The 16,203-nt window shown below is 38.7% G+C and overlaps 1 protein-coding gene across 1 annotated transcript; it reads left to right on the top strand.

Moving 5' to 3' along the window:
* Nucleotides 1–225: 225 nt before the first annotated feature.
* LOC107858732 (coilin) lies at nucleotides 226–14,661 on the top strand. Its single transcript, XM_016703508.2, has 12 exons — nucleotides 226–611; nucleotides 1,736–1,800; nucleotides 1,924–2,205; nucleotides 2,303–2,494; nucleotides 4,430–4,499; nucleotides 4,893–4,991; nucleotides 5,134–5,214; nucleotides 5,296–5,394; nucleotides 5,471–5,597; nucleotides 5,780–5,811; nucleotides 13,619–13,775; nucleotides 14,032–14,661. The coding sequence occupies exons 1-12, from the start codon at nucleotides 420–422 to the stop codon at nucleotides 14,310–14,312; spliced, it is 1,677 nt and encodes a 558-aa protein (XP_016558994.1). The 5' UTR covers nucleotides 226–419; the 3' UTR covers nucleotides 14,313–14,661.
* The last annotated feature ends 1,542 nt before the right edge of the window (nucleotides 14,662–16,203 follow it).

Below are 16,203 nucleotides of genomic sequence, written 5' to 3'. Positions count from 1 at the left end.
AGGGGTATATTTGTATAATTTAGTAACGGCAGGGTATATTTAATCCTATAGTTTAACTAAGGGCAAATATAATCAATTTATGAAAGTAGAGGGATATTTTTGACTCTTTTCCCTTGATATAATGACGTTATTATATTATTCTTATTAATTGAGGTTTAATATTGAAAAATAATTTATAAAATAAATAATTAATAATAAGAGTAAATATGATTTTTTTAAAAATATTTTTTTGATTTGTCAAAAAAATAAATAAAAATAAAAATAAAAAATAGGAAAAATAAATGCAAAGGGAGTTGAGTATTTCAGAGACATGGGGGAGGGAGTGACAGTAAGCGCCACTTTATTTGGGCCACAGTGAGGGAGGAGGTTTATGCCGGAAACCCAAAAGCTGCAAGTGTGTGTGTGTGTAATCGGAGAAAATGGAGAGAATAAGGCTTCGATTGACGTTTGAGGACCCCCACATTCTGAGTGACTTACAAAAATCAGAGGGTTTGAGGCGTAGTTGGTTTCTTCTCAAACCCCAAATACACACAACTATCTCTCAACTCTCTTCTCATATTCTCACCACTTTTCAAATCAATCACTCTTGTCCTCATGGAATTCTCCTATATGTATGTTTTCTAACTTCTATTTTTTTTTAGTTGATTGCTGTTTATGATTTTTGGGTTCAGTATTGTTTTTGTATTAGTTGAAATAGAAATGTTCGCTTGCAAGTGAGGCTTGTTCAAGTGGTTGCTGGAGGGTAAGCAGGAACACAATTGATCCTCGTTGGGGTGGGGTGGTAAAAAAGAGGTTCGCTGAGCTTGTTTGCACGTCAATTAGTTGCTAGTTTTTTACACTGATGCTTATAGCTAGTTTGGACACGCTTTTGGGAGCAAAAGTGCTTATTTAAAAAAGTGAAACTGTTTGACCAAGCTCTTGGCAGAAAATAAGTGCTTTTGATGTTATATAGGGAAATAATAGCATGTGACAACTAGACTTTTTTGTTAGAGATAGATGCATAAAACAACTTCATAGCTATCAAGTAGAAGACAACTTCATGGTATCAAGCCGAAAACAACTTCATAGCTATCAAGCCGAAAACAACTTCATAGATATCAAGCCTCTAACAACAATGCTCCATTGTGAGGGTATGGCTAAATAAAATTACGCGATAGAATCGAATTACAATACTACCATGATTACTCTTCTAATAGCAATTATTTATGGATTCAAAACTCATTTTATCCCTAACGTGAAGCATATTTGTATGATTTGGCTTTTAGGTTTGTCCAGGATATATCTATTTGTTTATAATCATTTATATGCTAAAAAGAGTAGTTTTTTTTTTTTTTTTACTATACACACTTCTGAGAAAAAATTACTTAAAAACACTAAACACTAATTGCAGCTCAAAAGTGCTTTTAGAATTTATTGGCCAAGCACAAATTGGTTCTCACCGAAAGTATTTAGTTGAAAGTAGTCTTCAAAATAAGCTGATTTAGGAAGCTTGGCCAAACATGCTATTAAGCGGATGGAGAAATTACCTACCCTTTTTGATTTCTGATTGGGATGAAATTTTGGTTTCCCATATTATTTCATTGACCGCTAGCCACAATCTTTGGTTCTTGGCTTGTTACGTTGTTGATTGAACTTGGAGATAGAAACTTCCTCTGGCTGCTCTGTTGCCACATATTAACATTTCAATGATACTACATTATTAAGTGGTTCATTTTCCTGTTGAATATACATGCAGATGGATGGTTTTCTCTTGCCTCCTTTTGAATCAACTTGTATCTTGAAGAATAGATGTATAGTCAGGTTTGCTAAACTGCGGCTTTGTCTTCTGCTATTTTTTTTTTAAAAAAACAGTTGCTTTTATTATTATTGTTATTACTATTATTTCTATTAATAAAGATTATGTTCTCAAAATTCATGTGCTAGTGTGAAGAAGAAAGGAGGTGTTTTAGCCATTGAAGGAAATGATGGGCCAAAATTAGCTGAGAACATCAGAATTGTTGAGAAGCAACCTGTAAAGACAGGACACTTACCGTTGGAGAATAAGGAGTTTGACAATGAATCTGGAGGTTATGACAGTGAAGATGAGTCTGAAGATGAGGAAGTGGCAGATCTAGTAAAACTCACAAGTCCACATCTTGAAAATTCTTTGGGTTGTAATGTGATCTCCGAGAAAAGGAAGGCTTCAGAAACACTTCCTAGCCTGGAGTAATTTCTTGATCACTTGTTTGATGATTCTGACTTGCACAGACACATTGGTTTTGTAAGGCTCATGATTGACTTCTTGAATCTTTCTTCTTCACAGGAAGAAGAAACATTGTTCTGAAGTGTCTGAGAAGGTTGATGAGCAGACCAAGAAATCTCAACAAGATCTCACAAGCAATAAGAGTCTTTGCAAGCAAAAGAAGGTAGCTGATCCGGATAGCAACGATGTGGATAAGATCAAAGGAAATGCAGAAAGTAGCAAGGTTAATGACAGTACTTCGGGCATGAAGAAGTACGGCTATTGGAAACTGCAATCTCATTCTTTGCATTATTACAGTTTATTTTAGGTTATTATTACTTTATTTGGTCAATTTCTGTCAATTTTCTTGGTATATTGCTTTGAAAGCCTGTTTTTGATCCTTTTTGTCTGGAAACAATATTCCAGACGCAAGAATTAATCGGATTAGTAGGACAGGGCAGATACAACAACAACAACAACAAACCCAGTATATTCCCACACAGTGGGGTCTGGGGAGGGTAGAATGTACGCAGTCCATACCACTACCCCCGAAGGAGTAGAGAGGCTGTTTCCGATAGACCCCCGGCTCAAGACAAAGGATCGTAGACCAAAAGAAGAGCAACATGATAAAGTAACAAAGAAGCAACATCCATAAAAATGAAGTATAATCAACAAACCAAGGATCCCCCTCCCCCAAAACTAGAACTACCCACCAAGCTATTCTTAACCCTCCTATCTACAGACTACCACTCGACCACACACCTTAGCCCTCAAGCTTAATACTTTTCCTCCAAACCTTCCTATCAAGGGTCATGTCTTCAGTAAGCTGTAACTGTTCCATGTCACGTCTAATGACTCCTCTCCAGTACATCTTTGGCCTACCCCTACCTCTCTTGAAACTCTCCAAGGCTAGCCTCTCGCACCTACGAACTGGGGCATCCGTGCCCCTCCTCATCACGTGGCCAAACCATCCCAACCGCATTTCCCGCAACTTATCCTCCACCGAAGCCACTCCCACCTTCTCCCGAATAGTCTCATTCCTAACCCTGTCAGCCCTCGTAAATCCACACATCTAACGCAACATTCTCAATTCCGCCGCCTTCAACTTTTGGACGTGAGAATTCTTAACAGGCCAACACTCCGCCCCATATAACATGGCCGGCCGGACTGCAACTCTATAGAATTTACCTTTAAGCTTCAGAGGCACCTTCTTATCGCATAAAATTCCCGAGGCGAGCCTCCATTTCAACCATCCTGCCCCAATAGGACAGGACATATACTGATTAATATTGTCTAAATTATCTTGTTAGTAGAATAGAACTTCCCTTAGTGATCAGGACTCTTGTTAATTCAGTTTTATAGGACTTTTTCTATTTCTAGTTTGTTAGGAATCTTTGCTACTGTAAACCTCTATTTAAGAGAGTTGTTCCCTAATGAACTGCAAAATTCAACAATCATAGTTGCTACTGTAAACCTCTATTTAAGAGAATTGTTCCTGAATGAACTGCAAAATTCAGCAAGCATAGGCAAGTCACGAAACAAACACAAGGGCTTAGACCGTAAAGTTGGACTCGATCCAGAACTAGGGACCATAACAAAGACATACTGTGGTCATTACCTTAGAGGGTACATTCCTTCCTGCAATACCACTAAGTTGAGGTTTTAAACCTTTACACTGCTACCGTTTTAGCATCAATAACAAAGTTGAAGGTGTTTCTTGTCTCCATTTCGACAAGTGTTTCTTTGCCCATGTATTTTCTTTGCTTGTTTTGTGTATCATTTAAGTGTTGTTCAGCCCTTGTACGGAGTACGGATTTTGGGGTTTCAACATAAAGTCCAAATTAATAGGAACTAATGCAACATTAGAGCCATGTTGAATGAGAGCCTAAGTACCCCATCTTTCCTTGTTGAGCATCTTGTAAGTTCCCCAAGTTTATCTTTATCCATCCCCTGCTGGTGAAAATCTTGAATTTATTTTTTCCTAATAATTCCAAGAAATTTTTCCCTTATCTGATAAGTATTTGTTTGTGGTGGCTTGACAAGTTCAATCTTATTGATGAAATGTGCAAGATCCAGGAAAATTTATATTTGAAGTGACTTCTTTTCTGATGACTTAGGCATTTCCAAGTGCATCCTGTTTTGTTTTTATCCATGCAGAGATGTCCAATATCTTGGTAAGTTGCTGAACATTTTTTCTGTTTTCTTCAGAAATGACGAGTTTCAAGAGAAAGGTTTGGAGAATGTAGAGGCAACCACCAAGCCTGAGAGAGTTAAAAAGGTCCATTTCTACAACTTTTCTCATACATTTCTGTGAGAAATTGGCAACAATTAATCCTACAGTTGGTGGAGCCATTTCAGAAAATTGCATGGAACTGTGTAGATTAATGCTGCAACTGCACTGTATTAGAACTGTCACTTGAAAGTAACATTTGTTCTTGTCACAAAGTCACCTGACATGGTCAGATGCTATAGTGCTTTATCAGATCTGTTGGCTAGTATAGTTGAATTTAGCCTCTTGAGAATTTTGTAGGCATTTCACGGGTAATATTCTACTCATATGACCAGTTAGTCTGTGTTAATAATAGTTTCCATTAAATATCACTATTAATCATTTTTTCCAATTTTCTTTGCCTAAAGATATTGTAGTGCTCACGTGTTGATTCTCTCTCAGGGCCCAAGTAGAAGTGCCCGGAAACAATATGCGAAAAGGCAATGGTTGAGAGAAATGATCAAACTTTATAAGAATGTAGCTTCTGAAACAGAGGGACTTGTAAGTAATTATAAGATGTAGATACTTGCCTCTTTTTTTGAATCTCAAAAAATTTATAAGATGTAGATATTCCAACTCTTGTTTCCATGATATGTTACATTTGCTCGAATTTTTTTTTCTGCGGAACTGGAATGAATTGCAGACTAATGCTGGAAAAAGAGCCGGCAACTTGCACCCAAAGTGGCTTGTTAATAGTGAGACTGAAGGCAGACCAAAGGGACGTGTGAGTAGTGAGATACCTAGTAGTACTTCTTGCTTTTGCTTTTGCTTCATGCATCGGAAACTTATATGGTAGATTTTGCAGTGGAATAGGAAGCAGCAACAAAGCAAAGATAAATATCAAGAGGTGATTGGCCAACCAAAAGGACTTGAGAGTAATCAGATTGGCCAACCAAAAGGACTTGTGAGTAATCAGACTTGAACAAATGTTTTAATTCTGCAGTCTCATTTCTATTGACAAAGTGGTGTCTCAAATGTAGCTGCACTGGAAGCAATCCCGCGAAGAAGCTAAGGTTAGAGATACAAACAGACAAGGGCAGGCAAATGAAAAAAGCACCTTGTGTGAAAAACCAGAACATGGTGATATGGAGGATGAAATTGTTCCAGGTTCCTTTTTCTATGATTCAGTTATCCTTCACCTTTCAGGGAGAAGAGTTTTGGATGCTATTCTGCTTCCTGCCAGTTCCTAAAATATTAATTTGGGTTAACCACTTCTTTCACCATGGTTCAGTTTTGCATTCTTTATTATGGAAGAACTCCATTGTCTGAAAATCTTTTGTTTAATGCAGGTCAAGCTTTGCAGCAGGATCAAGTGCAAGAGGTAGATTCGGCTATAGTTTGTTTATGATGTTCTTCCGATTAATTTCTCTTGAATTTCTATATAAAGTTCAAAGGAAGAGTTTGAGATACCGAAAGTAGAGTGAGTTGTCAAGTGTAAAATTTGTCTAGAATGTCATTTTGAGATTTGCATTCAAGCTTAACAATAGAGATGCTAATAGAAGGAGAAAATAGATGTGGAATACAGTATCTTTATGCATTATATGTTGCTATTTGGTTAGAAATAAATAAAAGATGTTTTGAAAGAAAGAAGTGGCAACTTACACGAAAGACAGATCGTTAGCTTTAAGTTGCACCATAAAACAATCTGTGTGAAGAATAACCAACTTACAAAACTTTTTCCTCCCAGGCACGTTTCACGAGAATCCTCTCTCTCCTACTTTCTAGGGGAGAGAGCAGCCCCTTTCCGGTAGTCTTCTATGCCGGAAATAACCCTTTTTCTTTCTTTTATTGCTTTTAGTTCTCATGGGGGAAGATAGGATTTACTACCATGCTGGTTTTAAATCGTTTGAAATTTCTAAAACCTCATCGAAATCTGAGACTTGGTTTGAATGGACTGAGCGCAGCAGAAATTTGATGAGAAAAGTATCTTTAAGCCGTAAAGTTATGAAATGGTTAGTTCATGTATTTAATGATGCATCAAAGGAGCAAAAAATGTCAACGAAGAGATGGAAAACAAGAGATCTTTTTGCTGAGTTCTATTGTAACCTTAAATACAATGAACACGGTAGATACATAAGCTTTATTGCAGTACAAGGGGGGAATAGATCAGTAATTATATCTCCAGAAATTGCGTTAAATGCTGGTTGGGCAGCAATAGCTCAGAAGATGGAAAAATTTATTGCGACCCCAACCAGAAAGGGTCCATCTACATTCAATCAACAGCATCAGCATCAAAAGTCCTCCTTTGCAGAGTCTATCAGAAGCATTAAATGGTCATCGGCAGCAATAAAAGGAGCGACACCTCAAATATCCAACTCAAGAATCAAAGTTGCCGGAGTGTCAGAGTTTTCAGAAGACGATGTACTTGGCAGATGCATCGTGGGAAAATTCATGTCAGCAAGCCATGAAATCCCAACTCTTAACGATGTAAGAAGGTGGGTGAGCAGTGTATGGAACACAACACATGGAACTAACGTGTATGTAATGAATGACTCTCAATTCCTCTTCGAACTTCCAACTAGGAAGGAAGCAGAACATGTCTTGAAAGGAGAGTGGAGGTGGAAGAGGTCCATTCTGAGTCTGGACTGGTGGACTCCAACCGTAGGATGTTGGCCGGAAGAGGAATCATGAACCTGGGTATGGATTCGCCTATATGGATTACCTCTGAGCCTCTGGACACAATCCATTTTCCGGAAGATAGGAGATGCATGCGGTGGATGGATTGAAACAGAGGAAGAAACAATACTAAAAAATCATCTGTGCTGGGCACGAATCAAAGTCAAGGGTGACGGGAAAGCAGTACCCAGAGATATTGAGATGGAAAGTGATGGCTACATCTTTAATATGCCCATTTGGTGTGAGATCCCGACAACTGTGAAGAAGAGGAAAATGGACGGAAAACAATCCTTACCCCCTTTGGATAATAACCAGGGTCAAACTCTTTTATCCACTGACCTTTCTGTAAAAGAGTTATACGGGCACGTGGGCCCCTCGGTTGAAGCCAGCAATTTTAAAAAACCTGCATGTGATAGGGACGTGAGGTTTGTGCAGCTATTAAACCCTCCACTCCCTGTGAAAGAGGAAATATGGGCAACAACAACAACAAATCCAGTGTATTCCCACATAGTGAGGCCTGGGGAGGGTAAGATGTATGCAGTCAATACCACTACCTCCGGAGAAGTAGCAAGGCTGTTTCCGATACACCCCCAGCTCAAGATAAGATAAGTCATAAAAAACGTACACAAAGCATGGAACAATATGACATGACATAAATACGCCACCTATAAGGAGTAGTAAACAAAAAATAGTAAGCAATCGTAATGCAGCATAACAAGAATACTGCACTGGCCAAGTAAAGCCCTATCCTACCTACCGAAAAAGTCACTAGCCTTCTATCCTAATATGCTTCCTCCAGATCTTCCTATCTAGGGCCATGTCCTCAGTAAGCTGTAACTGCTCCATGTCTCGCCTAATCACCTCTCTCCAGTATTTCTTCGGCCTACCCCTGCGCCGCCTGAAACCATCCAAAGCAAGCCTCTCACACCTACGAACCGGAGCATCCGTGTCCCTCCTCATCACATGTCCGAACCATCTCAAACGGACCTCCCGCATTTTGTCCTCTATCGAAGCCACACCAACCTTATCTCGAATAGTCTCATTCCGAACCCTATCCCCTTAGTAAGCCCACACATTCAGCGCAACATCCGCATTTCCGCCACCTTTAGTTTTTGAATGTGAGTTCTTGACAGGCCAACACTCCGCTCCATACAACATGGCCGGACGGACTGCCACCCTATAAAATTTGCCTTTAAGCTTGGGTGACCTTCTTATCACACAACACCCTCGAGGCGAGCTTCCACTTCATCCATCCTGCCCCGATCCGGTGAGAGACATCCTCGTCAATCTCACCATTCCTCTGAATCATGGCCCCTAAGTACTTGAAACTATCCCTCTTACACACTACCTGAGAATCCAACCTTACTATGGGCCTAAAGGAAAAATTGGGCCTTGACCCCATTCAGATGACAAAAAATATTGGTATTGGGCCCAATCCACCACAATATGACCCACTGTTAACTGAGGCTCAGATCTGTCAAATTCTGGAGAATTCCACGCAAGCAGTGACAGTAAAAAACAATGGAAACCAGGATAAAAGGAGAAGGAGAAGCAGCGACACTTTTGAAATGGAAACACAGGATTTGGGGAGAGATTAATAGCGCAGATGAAGATTTAGCCCAACAATTCATCTCTTTACCAATTTTTGACATGCCACCTGAGATATGTGAAGAAGCTCCTTTATTGATAGAAGATGCACATTCCCCCGTGTATGGAATGGATGTATCTCTGGTAATGTTCAAAAACATCAATAGAATTTGTAAACAATTTGGGGTAAACTACAAAGATTGTGAAAGAGAGACTCAAGAATTGCTCTAAAAAATTGACATGCTGAGATCGAATAAAAATTCCCTTACAGTTCCAAAAAAACTGCAGAACTACCAGGTGGAAAGGTATTCAGGAACTTAAAGGTTTGGTTTTTGACATGAAATTCAAGAGCAATGGAAGCAGACCCAAAGGGAGATTGACGATTGAAGGTGGATCATGAAGTTGAATATCATCTCATGGAATGTGAGGGGTATTAATGATGGGGGGAAGAGAACTGTCTTAAAGAGTTTGATGCATGAATAGGGAGCCGACATCTACTGTCTGCAAGAAACAAAAGTCGGAGGGGATATAGCTACATACGTTAAAGAAATCTGGGCTAATAGGTGGGTCAAATATGAGAATCTACAATCAAATGGTACTAGAGGTGGAATTTTAATTATGTGGGATAGTAGAATATGGGAGGGGGAACTTATTTGTGCTGGGGTATACTCACTGTCTTGTAGTTTCAAGGCAGTAAAGCAGAATTTCAAGTGGTGTCTGATCGGTGTCTTAGGGCCAAATTCCAGAAGAGAAAGATTAGAATTGTGGGAAGAGATTGGTGGAGCCAAGGGTCTTTGCGAAGATTTATGGGTGACTTGCAGAGACTTCAACACAGCCAGGTTCATTTCTGAAAAAAAGAACGCAACCACCTTGTCGAGAAGTATGGAAGATTTCTCAAAGTTCATTGAAAATTCAGAATTGGTGGATCCTCCTCTAAATGGTGGAACCTTCACTTGGGCTAGAGGTGGCACTCAAGATTCTTTTTCAAGAATAGATAGATTTCTCTTCACCTCTTACTGGGATGAGGAATTTTCAAGCATAAACCAGTCAATTCTCCCCAAAGTTATCTCGGATCACTTGCCTCTATCCTTGAAATGTGGGAATTAGAGCAGCTCAAAATCCTACTCCAAGTTCGAAAATTGGTGGTTGAGAGTAGATGGCTTCAAAGATCAGGTGAAGATATGGTGGGACTCTTTCACAATGGCAGGCAGACCTGACTTTATACTAGCAATGAAACTGAAGGCTTTGAAGTCTAAGCTCAGGGAATGGAATTTGGTTACTAATGGCAATCTAAGTAGAAAAACTTAACATTTTTAACCAGATTTCAGCCCTAGACAAGATACAACAGATAAGGAGTCTAGATAGTGTTGAAACTGCATTAAAAGCGGACTTGAACACTAAGTTTGAAGAGCTAGCCACAAGGGAGGAAATACACTGGAGACAAAGGTCAAGAGTACAAAGGTTGAAACAAGGGGACAAAAACACAGTTTTTTCAGAGATCAGCAAATGCCCATAAAAGGTACAACAACATTGATCATCTTGTAGTAGGGGGAGTTGAAACAAAAGATCCAAGGGTTATCAAAGCAGAAATAATCAAGTTTTATGAGCAAAAAATAATCAAGTTTTATGAGCAACTTTACTCAGAATCAGAAAATTGGAGACCAGAATTCAATCAGATTGCAGGCCCTATGATATCTGATCAAGAAAAGGACTGGATACAGTGACGCTTTGAAGAACAAGAGATATTTGAATATATAAAGCTTTGTTCTGTGGACAAAGCTCCCGGGCCAGATGGTTTTAATATGGGTTTCTACATCCACTGTTGGGACATAGTCAAAGGAGATATCATGCTGGCAATACACAATTTCCACAATCAGAAGTACTTTGAAGAAAGCTTCAATGCCACATACATAGCATTGATCCCCAAAAGAGGTGATGCGAAGGAGTTGAGAGATTACAGACCTATCAGTTTGATAGGTAGTGTATATAAAATCATATCCAAACTTCTCACAGAAAAGTTGAAAACAGTAATGCACAAATTGGTGGAACACATCAGATGACTTTTATCAAGGGTAGGCAAATCATGGATGCTGCACTGATTGCTAATGAATGTTTGGACTCTAGAATGAAACATGGTAAAGCTACTATTCTATGTAAGTTGGAGATAGAAAAAGCTTTTGATCATGTGAATTGGAACTTTCTGCTTAACATGCTGAAGAGAATGGGTTTTGGCAATAAATGGGTGAAATGGATTCGATTTTGTATTAGCACCGTTAAATTTTCAGTTCTGATCAATGATGCACCTGAAGGCTTTTTCACTTCAAGTAGGGGGTTACGTCAAGATGATCCCCTCTCACCTTTCCTTTTCCTAATTGTCATGGAGGGTCTAAACAACATGTTGCTCACTGCTCACCGGAACAATTGGCTCAGAGGTTTTAAAGTTGGTAACAAACTAGGGGACAATCTTGAAATCACTCATTTGTAATATGCAGATGATGCAATTATCCTTTGCGATGCGGAGGCTGAGCAGATGAAGATTTTGAAAGTTATTTTGACTATTTTTTAAGGGGTCTCTGGGTTACATGTAAACTGGAGGAAGAGTCTCATGTTTCCAGTTAAAGAACCTCAAAACTTTCAGCTTTGTGTGGATATCCTAGGAGGAGAAGTAGGCACACTACCCACAACATACCTTGGTATGACCCTGGGGGCACATTGTAGATCCATTGACATCTGGAATGGAGTGCTTGAAAAATGTGAGAAAAAACTCACTAGATGGAAGAGTCAGTACCTATCTTTAGGCGGCAGACTTATACTCATTAATAGTGTTCTAGATGCACTCCCCACTTACATGAGTCGCTCTTTCCTATACCACCACAGGTTGAAAAAAGGTTGGACACATTGAGAAACAACTTTTTATGGCAAGGAAACAAAGAGAAGAAGGGTATACATCCAGTCAAATGGAAAATATTAACAATCAGCAAGAAACAAGGAGGGTTGGGCATAAGGAACTTAAGAAAGCAAAACCAAAGCCTCTTTATGAAATGGCTCTGGAGATACACGAATGAAGATCAAGCATTGTGGAAGAAAGTGATTAGGGAAAAATATGGAGAAGAAGATGCCTGGAAAACCAAAGTTGTAAGCACTGTGTATGGGGTTAGTGTGTGGAAAACCATCAGAAACTTGTGGAACATTTTCAGCATCAACATCAACTATAAGAGAAAGAATGGGCAAAGAATCTCCATTTGGGAAGATAATTGGTTAGGCAATGGCCCTTTAAAGCAGTTGTATCCCGAAGTTTACACGCTGAACCAGTACAAAGGGCAAAACTTAGTGAGGTATGGAATAATGAAGGATGGAACCTCACTTTTAGAAGATACTTGAATGATTGGGAGTTGAACAGATTCATTGCATTTTTCAATAGTCTCAACCAATTCAATGGAGTGTCATTGGATCACGATAGATTAGGTTGGTCGGGAGACAAAACAGGAGTTTATTCAGTAAGGTCAGCATATCATTGGAGAAATTGCAGCAACACACAAATACAATGGCCATGGAGACAATTATGAAAGACAAACATAGCATACAAAGTAGCGTGCTTTGCATGGTTGGTGGTAAAGAAAGCTTGTTTAACACAAGACAAGCTGCAAAGAAGGGGAATACACCTATGCTCTATTTGCCTTCTATGTGGAGATTATGCAGAAACAAATAGCCATCTTTTTTTGCATTGTAAGGTGACCTCTCAGTTGTGGGACATCTTTCTAGCTAAGATTGGATTGAGTTGGGCAATGCCCACCAATACACTGGATGTGCTAAATAGCTGGAACAGGAGAGGAGGATCTAAAGCCCAAAAAAGGATCTGGAAAATGATTCCAGGATGCATTTGGTGGACTGTCTGGAAAGAGAGGAACTCAAGAGGTTTTGAAAACAAAAGCAACTCCATCCAGACGATAAAGCATAATTGGATTCAACTTTTACATTTTTGGTGTTTCGGAATGTTCATTACAAATACAGGGACGCTTGGACAGTTCTTAGAGTCCCTATAGAATTTTATTTTCTTTTTGCTTACCAAGCCTAGATGTAGCTTGTAACTATATCCTATATGACTTTATGGAATCAATACAAATGTTACCTTATCAAAAAAAATAAAATAAAACAATCTGTGTGTGGAGAAGTATCCTCATTGAAGTTGGTCATAAATGATGTGTAAGATGGCTCCTGTATATAGAATTTTAAGCTACATGATCTAAAAAGGTTATTAAATTAGGAAATCAACTATAATTGTTACCTCCAGTTGTTTCTTGTAAGACACATCGAGATACCTCCATTTGTAAGGAAGATGGATCACTGAAGGTGCTTAAGCTGAGTGAAATTGAATATACATCTGTGAGAGTGGATGCCACGAATTGGGAATTGAACCCAACTTTGAGGAATAAACAACAACAAACCCAGTGTATTCCCACATAGTGAGGTCTGGGGAGGGTAAGATGTACGCAGTCCATATCTCTACCTCTAAAGAAGTAGAAAGGCTAGTTAATTACATTTCAGTCCTATTTTTATGTTCAATTAAGTCCAGAAGTTTCTCTTTAGTATAGGACATGTGTCATCTCTTGAGATGGTTTGTTAGCAAGTGGGGTCATAGAATATTGTTGTATATCCTGGTTCTAAAAAGTGTATCGGTGTCGGCTCAGATGGAGATATCGAATAAAATGAAAAAAGTTATTTTGATTCTTATTTTTCTCTTTAATTCCTCTTTATTCTAGTTTATGGCATTTCATCATTAGGAATTGCTACAGTGGATTTCCATGTGTCTTTGTGTTTTGAACTTTAGTTATTACTAATAGTTAGATATGCAACTTCTGATCTTAATGCTAATTGCAAAGGCCTTCTTTCAACAACTTGGAATGCTAAACTGCATCTTCTTGCAGATAGATTTTCCGCCAGTTCCTGAAGTTCACCTTGTCAAAAATGGTAATTCAGACTCTGTAACAGGACTATCTGGTCAGCACAGTGATGATGATGCTACAAACAAATCAAACCCAGTGCCTAATGCTGGTGAGAAGAAAACTCATGGCCCAGCTAAAGGTAACTATCATTGTTATTTCACTGGCTATATAGTGGAGTTAGTTGGAGGTGATTTCATTAGATCCAAGTTAGTTTCCTTTCCATTTGAGTCATTATAAGTCGACTGTTTTGTGGAAAAAACCATGGAAAACGAACACATTCTGTTCATGGAGGTGTGAGACGATGTTTTCTGTTAACACCTTGATGATTTATCATTACTGAATTACGAGTTCATTGAGTGTTGGATTTCATAACTAGATATTAATGCTGTTTGCAGAAAATGGAGGTGTAGACCTCTGGGAACAACACTGTGAGACCATGAAGGTGGAGAACGAAGAGTTACAGAAAGAAAATAGCTGGGGTACATGGAGCTCTGGGAAGCAGAGCTCATGGTCAGAGAGAGCCTTGAGAGAGGGTGCTTGTGGTCCTACAATGGCCCTGAGAGACGGAGCTCGTGGTCCTACAATGGCCTTGAGAGGCGGTGCTCGTGGTCCTAGAATGGCCTTGAGAGGCTGTGGTCGTGGTCCTAGAATGGCCTTTCGAAGATTTAGAAAATGAAGTATGAGATGAAGCAAAACTTGTATATATTGTTTTTTGCTCCCAAGTTTTAGCTGAACGAAGAGGATGAACAACATTTGGTACATATCAAGGGGAAAGTTTGTTGCTTACAGTGGCAGCTAATTAGTGGTCTTAATGCATTCGTGGGTGAGTTTTGCTAGTGCTACTTAAAATCTATCTGGCTGTCTCAAAGCTAGCTTTTAAAAATGTTCCATATGTAGCTTCCCAAAACTTGTTTACCTTTGTTGTACTGTACTGCAACTCTGCAAAGTGTACCCAAAACTGGTTTGAGCTTTTGGTGTAAGAAATTCTAGCCTATATAATATGCTTTAAGCATGGTTTCCTGTTATTTTGTTGTTATTGTTATGTACTTCCTCCAAGTAAAAGAAAAGGAGATGTGATGGCCAAGAGTTGGAAGCAAACAGTAGGGAATTCAAGAACAAGGAATAGACCAGAAAAGAACAAATAAATCATAGACACAAAACACAAGAAAGATTGTACCAGAATTATAGGACTCGAGAAGAAGGAATCACCAAAACCAGAGGTAAAAAACATGATGGGAACTAGTAGAGCACAATTAGATTGTCAATTGTTTAACTTTAAGTTCTAACTAATAGAACTAAGTCAAAAACTAGGCTGTGAACTAGTCTCAATGAAGCAAAATTAGTCGTGAACTAGGCTGGTCGAACAACTAGTAAAGCGATTTTCTTGAGCTTTATAACTGTTGTTTCTTTTCTTCCTCTCTTCTAACTTGACAGTTGAATTTTAAATATGTTGCAAGTCTTTTTACTGCCCATTAAAGGACATCTATTTTCACTTCAAGACCGTGGAGCTCCTCTTGTTTTTGACCTTGCCATATGGGAGTTCAGAAGACTCGTGGTGGTGTTCAAGTGTTGATTGACTTACTTGACCTATCAATTATAGGTTCATATAGTCTTCTTAGATGCAGAATGGAGAGGTACATATGTGCACAGGAAGAGATGATCATGGAAATTCTAAAAGAGCCAACGAAATTTTATCCACCTTTCGAGGTGATTATAATCATGACTACTTTGATTGGAAAGGTCTTACTGAGAGTTATCTTTGATTTCAATGGCTACTCGAGAGCTGATTTTCATTTTCTTGATTGAAAATTGACCCTTAAGATGTTCCAGAGTGATGTCTTAATGTGGTTGGACAGCTACAAACTTGAGACCTGGTATGCAGTGAAGAAATTCATGAGGAAAGAATTTGCATCAAGTCACTCATTCCAAAGACGTTCCAATAAAGTTGGTAGTCCGAAAATTGAAGAATATTTCAAGAGAGAAATCATAGTACTATATAGTATATAGTGAAGGACACGTTAAAGGGCTGGAGTGAGCTTAAAAGGGAGCCCAAAGACGGTTTTTGTCAAGTACTTAAACTCATTGAAGATTATGGAAAGCAATATGAAGAAAACTCCAATTTAAAGAAGTGTGGTACTACTTCAAGAATGGATAAAATCAAGAGCAAAAGCTCTCTCTTGTGGTAAAGGTGAGGATGATTAACCCAAGTAGAGGTTGGTCACATAACATTTGTGCCTCGTGGTATGGACCTAAGGTGATTAAACAAAAGAGTACTTCATGGGTTGTAAATATCGAAGTGATAAGATATGACATCTTAAATTTACCGAAGACATAATTCTAAGATAGAAAAATTTGACGGTCGGGGATTATGATAGAAGATCAATAGATAGTCGATTGTTGTCTAATTTCTTTATTAATATTGCCATTATTGTTTCCTACTATCTTTATTTTTCGATTTCAGTATTGCATATTGTCTCCTTGGATTTAGTTGTCATATTATTTGTTGTTGCTACGATTCTCTTGTCCATTATTTTCAATACGACTTCTTCACTAATGTATTTTCTTCA

The sequence above is a fragment of the Capsicum annuum genome, chromosome 2 (assembly GCF_002878395.1).
Source record: "Capsicum annuum cultivar UCD-10X-F1 chromosome 2, UCD10Xv1.1, whole genome shotgun sequence".
NCBI classification, from domain to species: domain Eukaryota; kingdom Viridiplantae; phylum Streptophyta; class Magnoliopsida; order Solanales; family Solanaceae; genus Capsicum; species Capsicum annuum.
Note: the sequence above shows the minus strand (reverse complement) of the source record. Positions and strands in the feature narration are given on the sequence as shown.

What these genes read in the sequence shown, in the direction of transcription:
- LOC107858732 (XM_016703508.2), top strand. Translation starts at nt 420, where the DNA reads ATGGAGAGAATAAGGCTTCGATTGACGTTTGAGGACCCCCACATTCTG. An exon ending in AGCCTGAGAGAGTTAAAAAG is followed by an intron (nt 4,500 to 4,892) that starts GTCCATTTCTAC and finishes ATTCTCTCTCAG; the next exon opens with GGCCCAAGTAGAAGTGCCCG. An exon ending in AGCAGGATCAAGTGCAAGAG is followed by an intron (nt 5,812 to 13,618) that starts GTAGATTCGGCT and finishes ATCTTCTTGCAG; the next exon opens with ATAGATTTTCCGCCAGTTCC.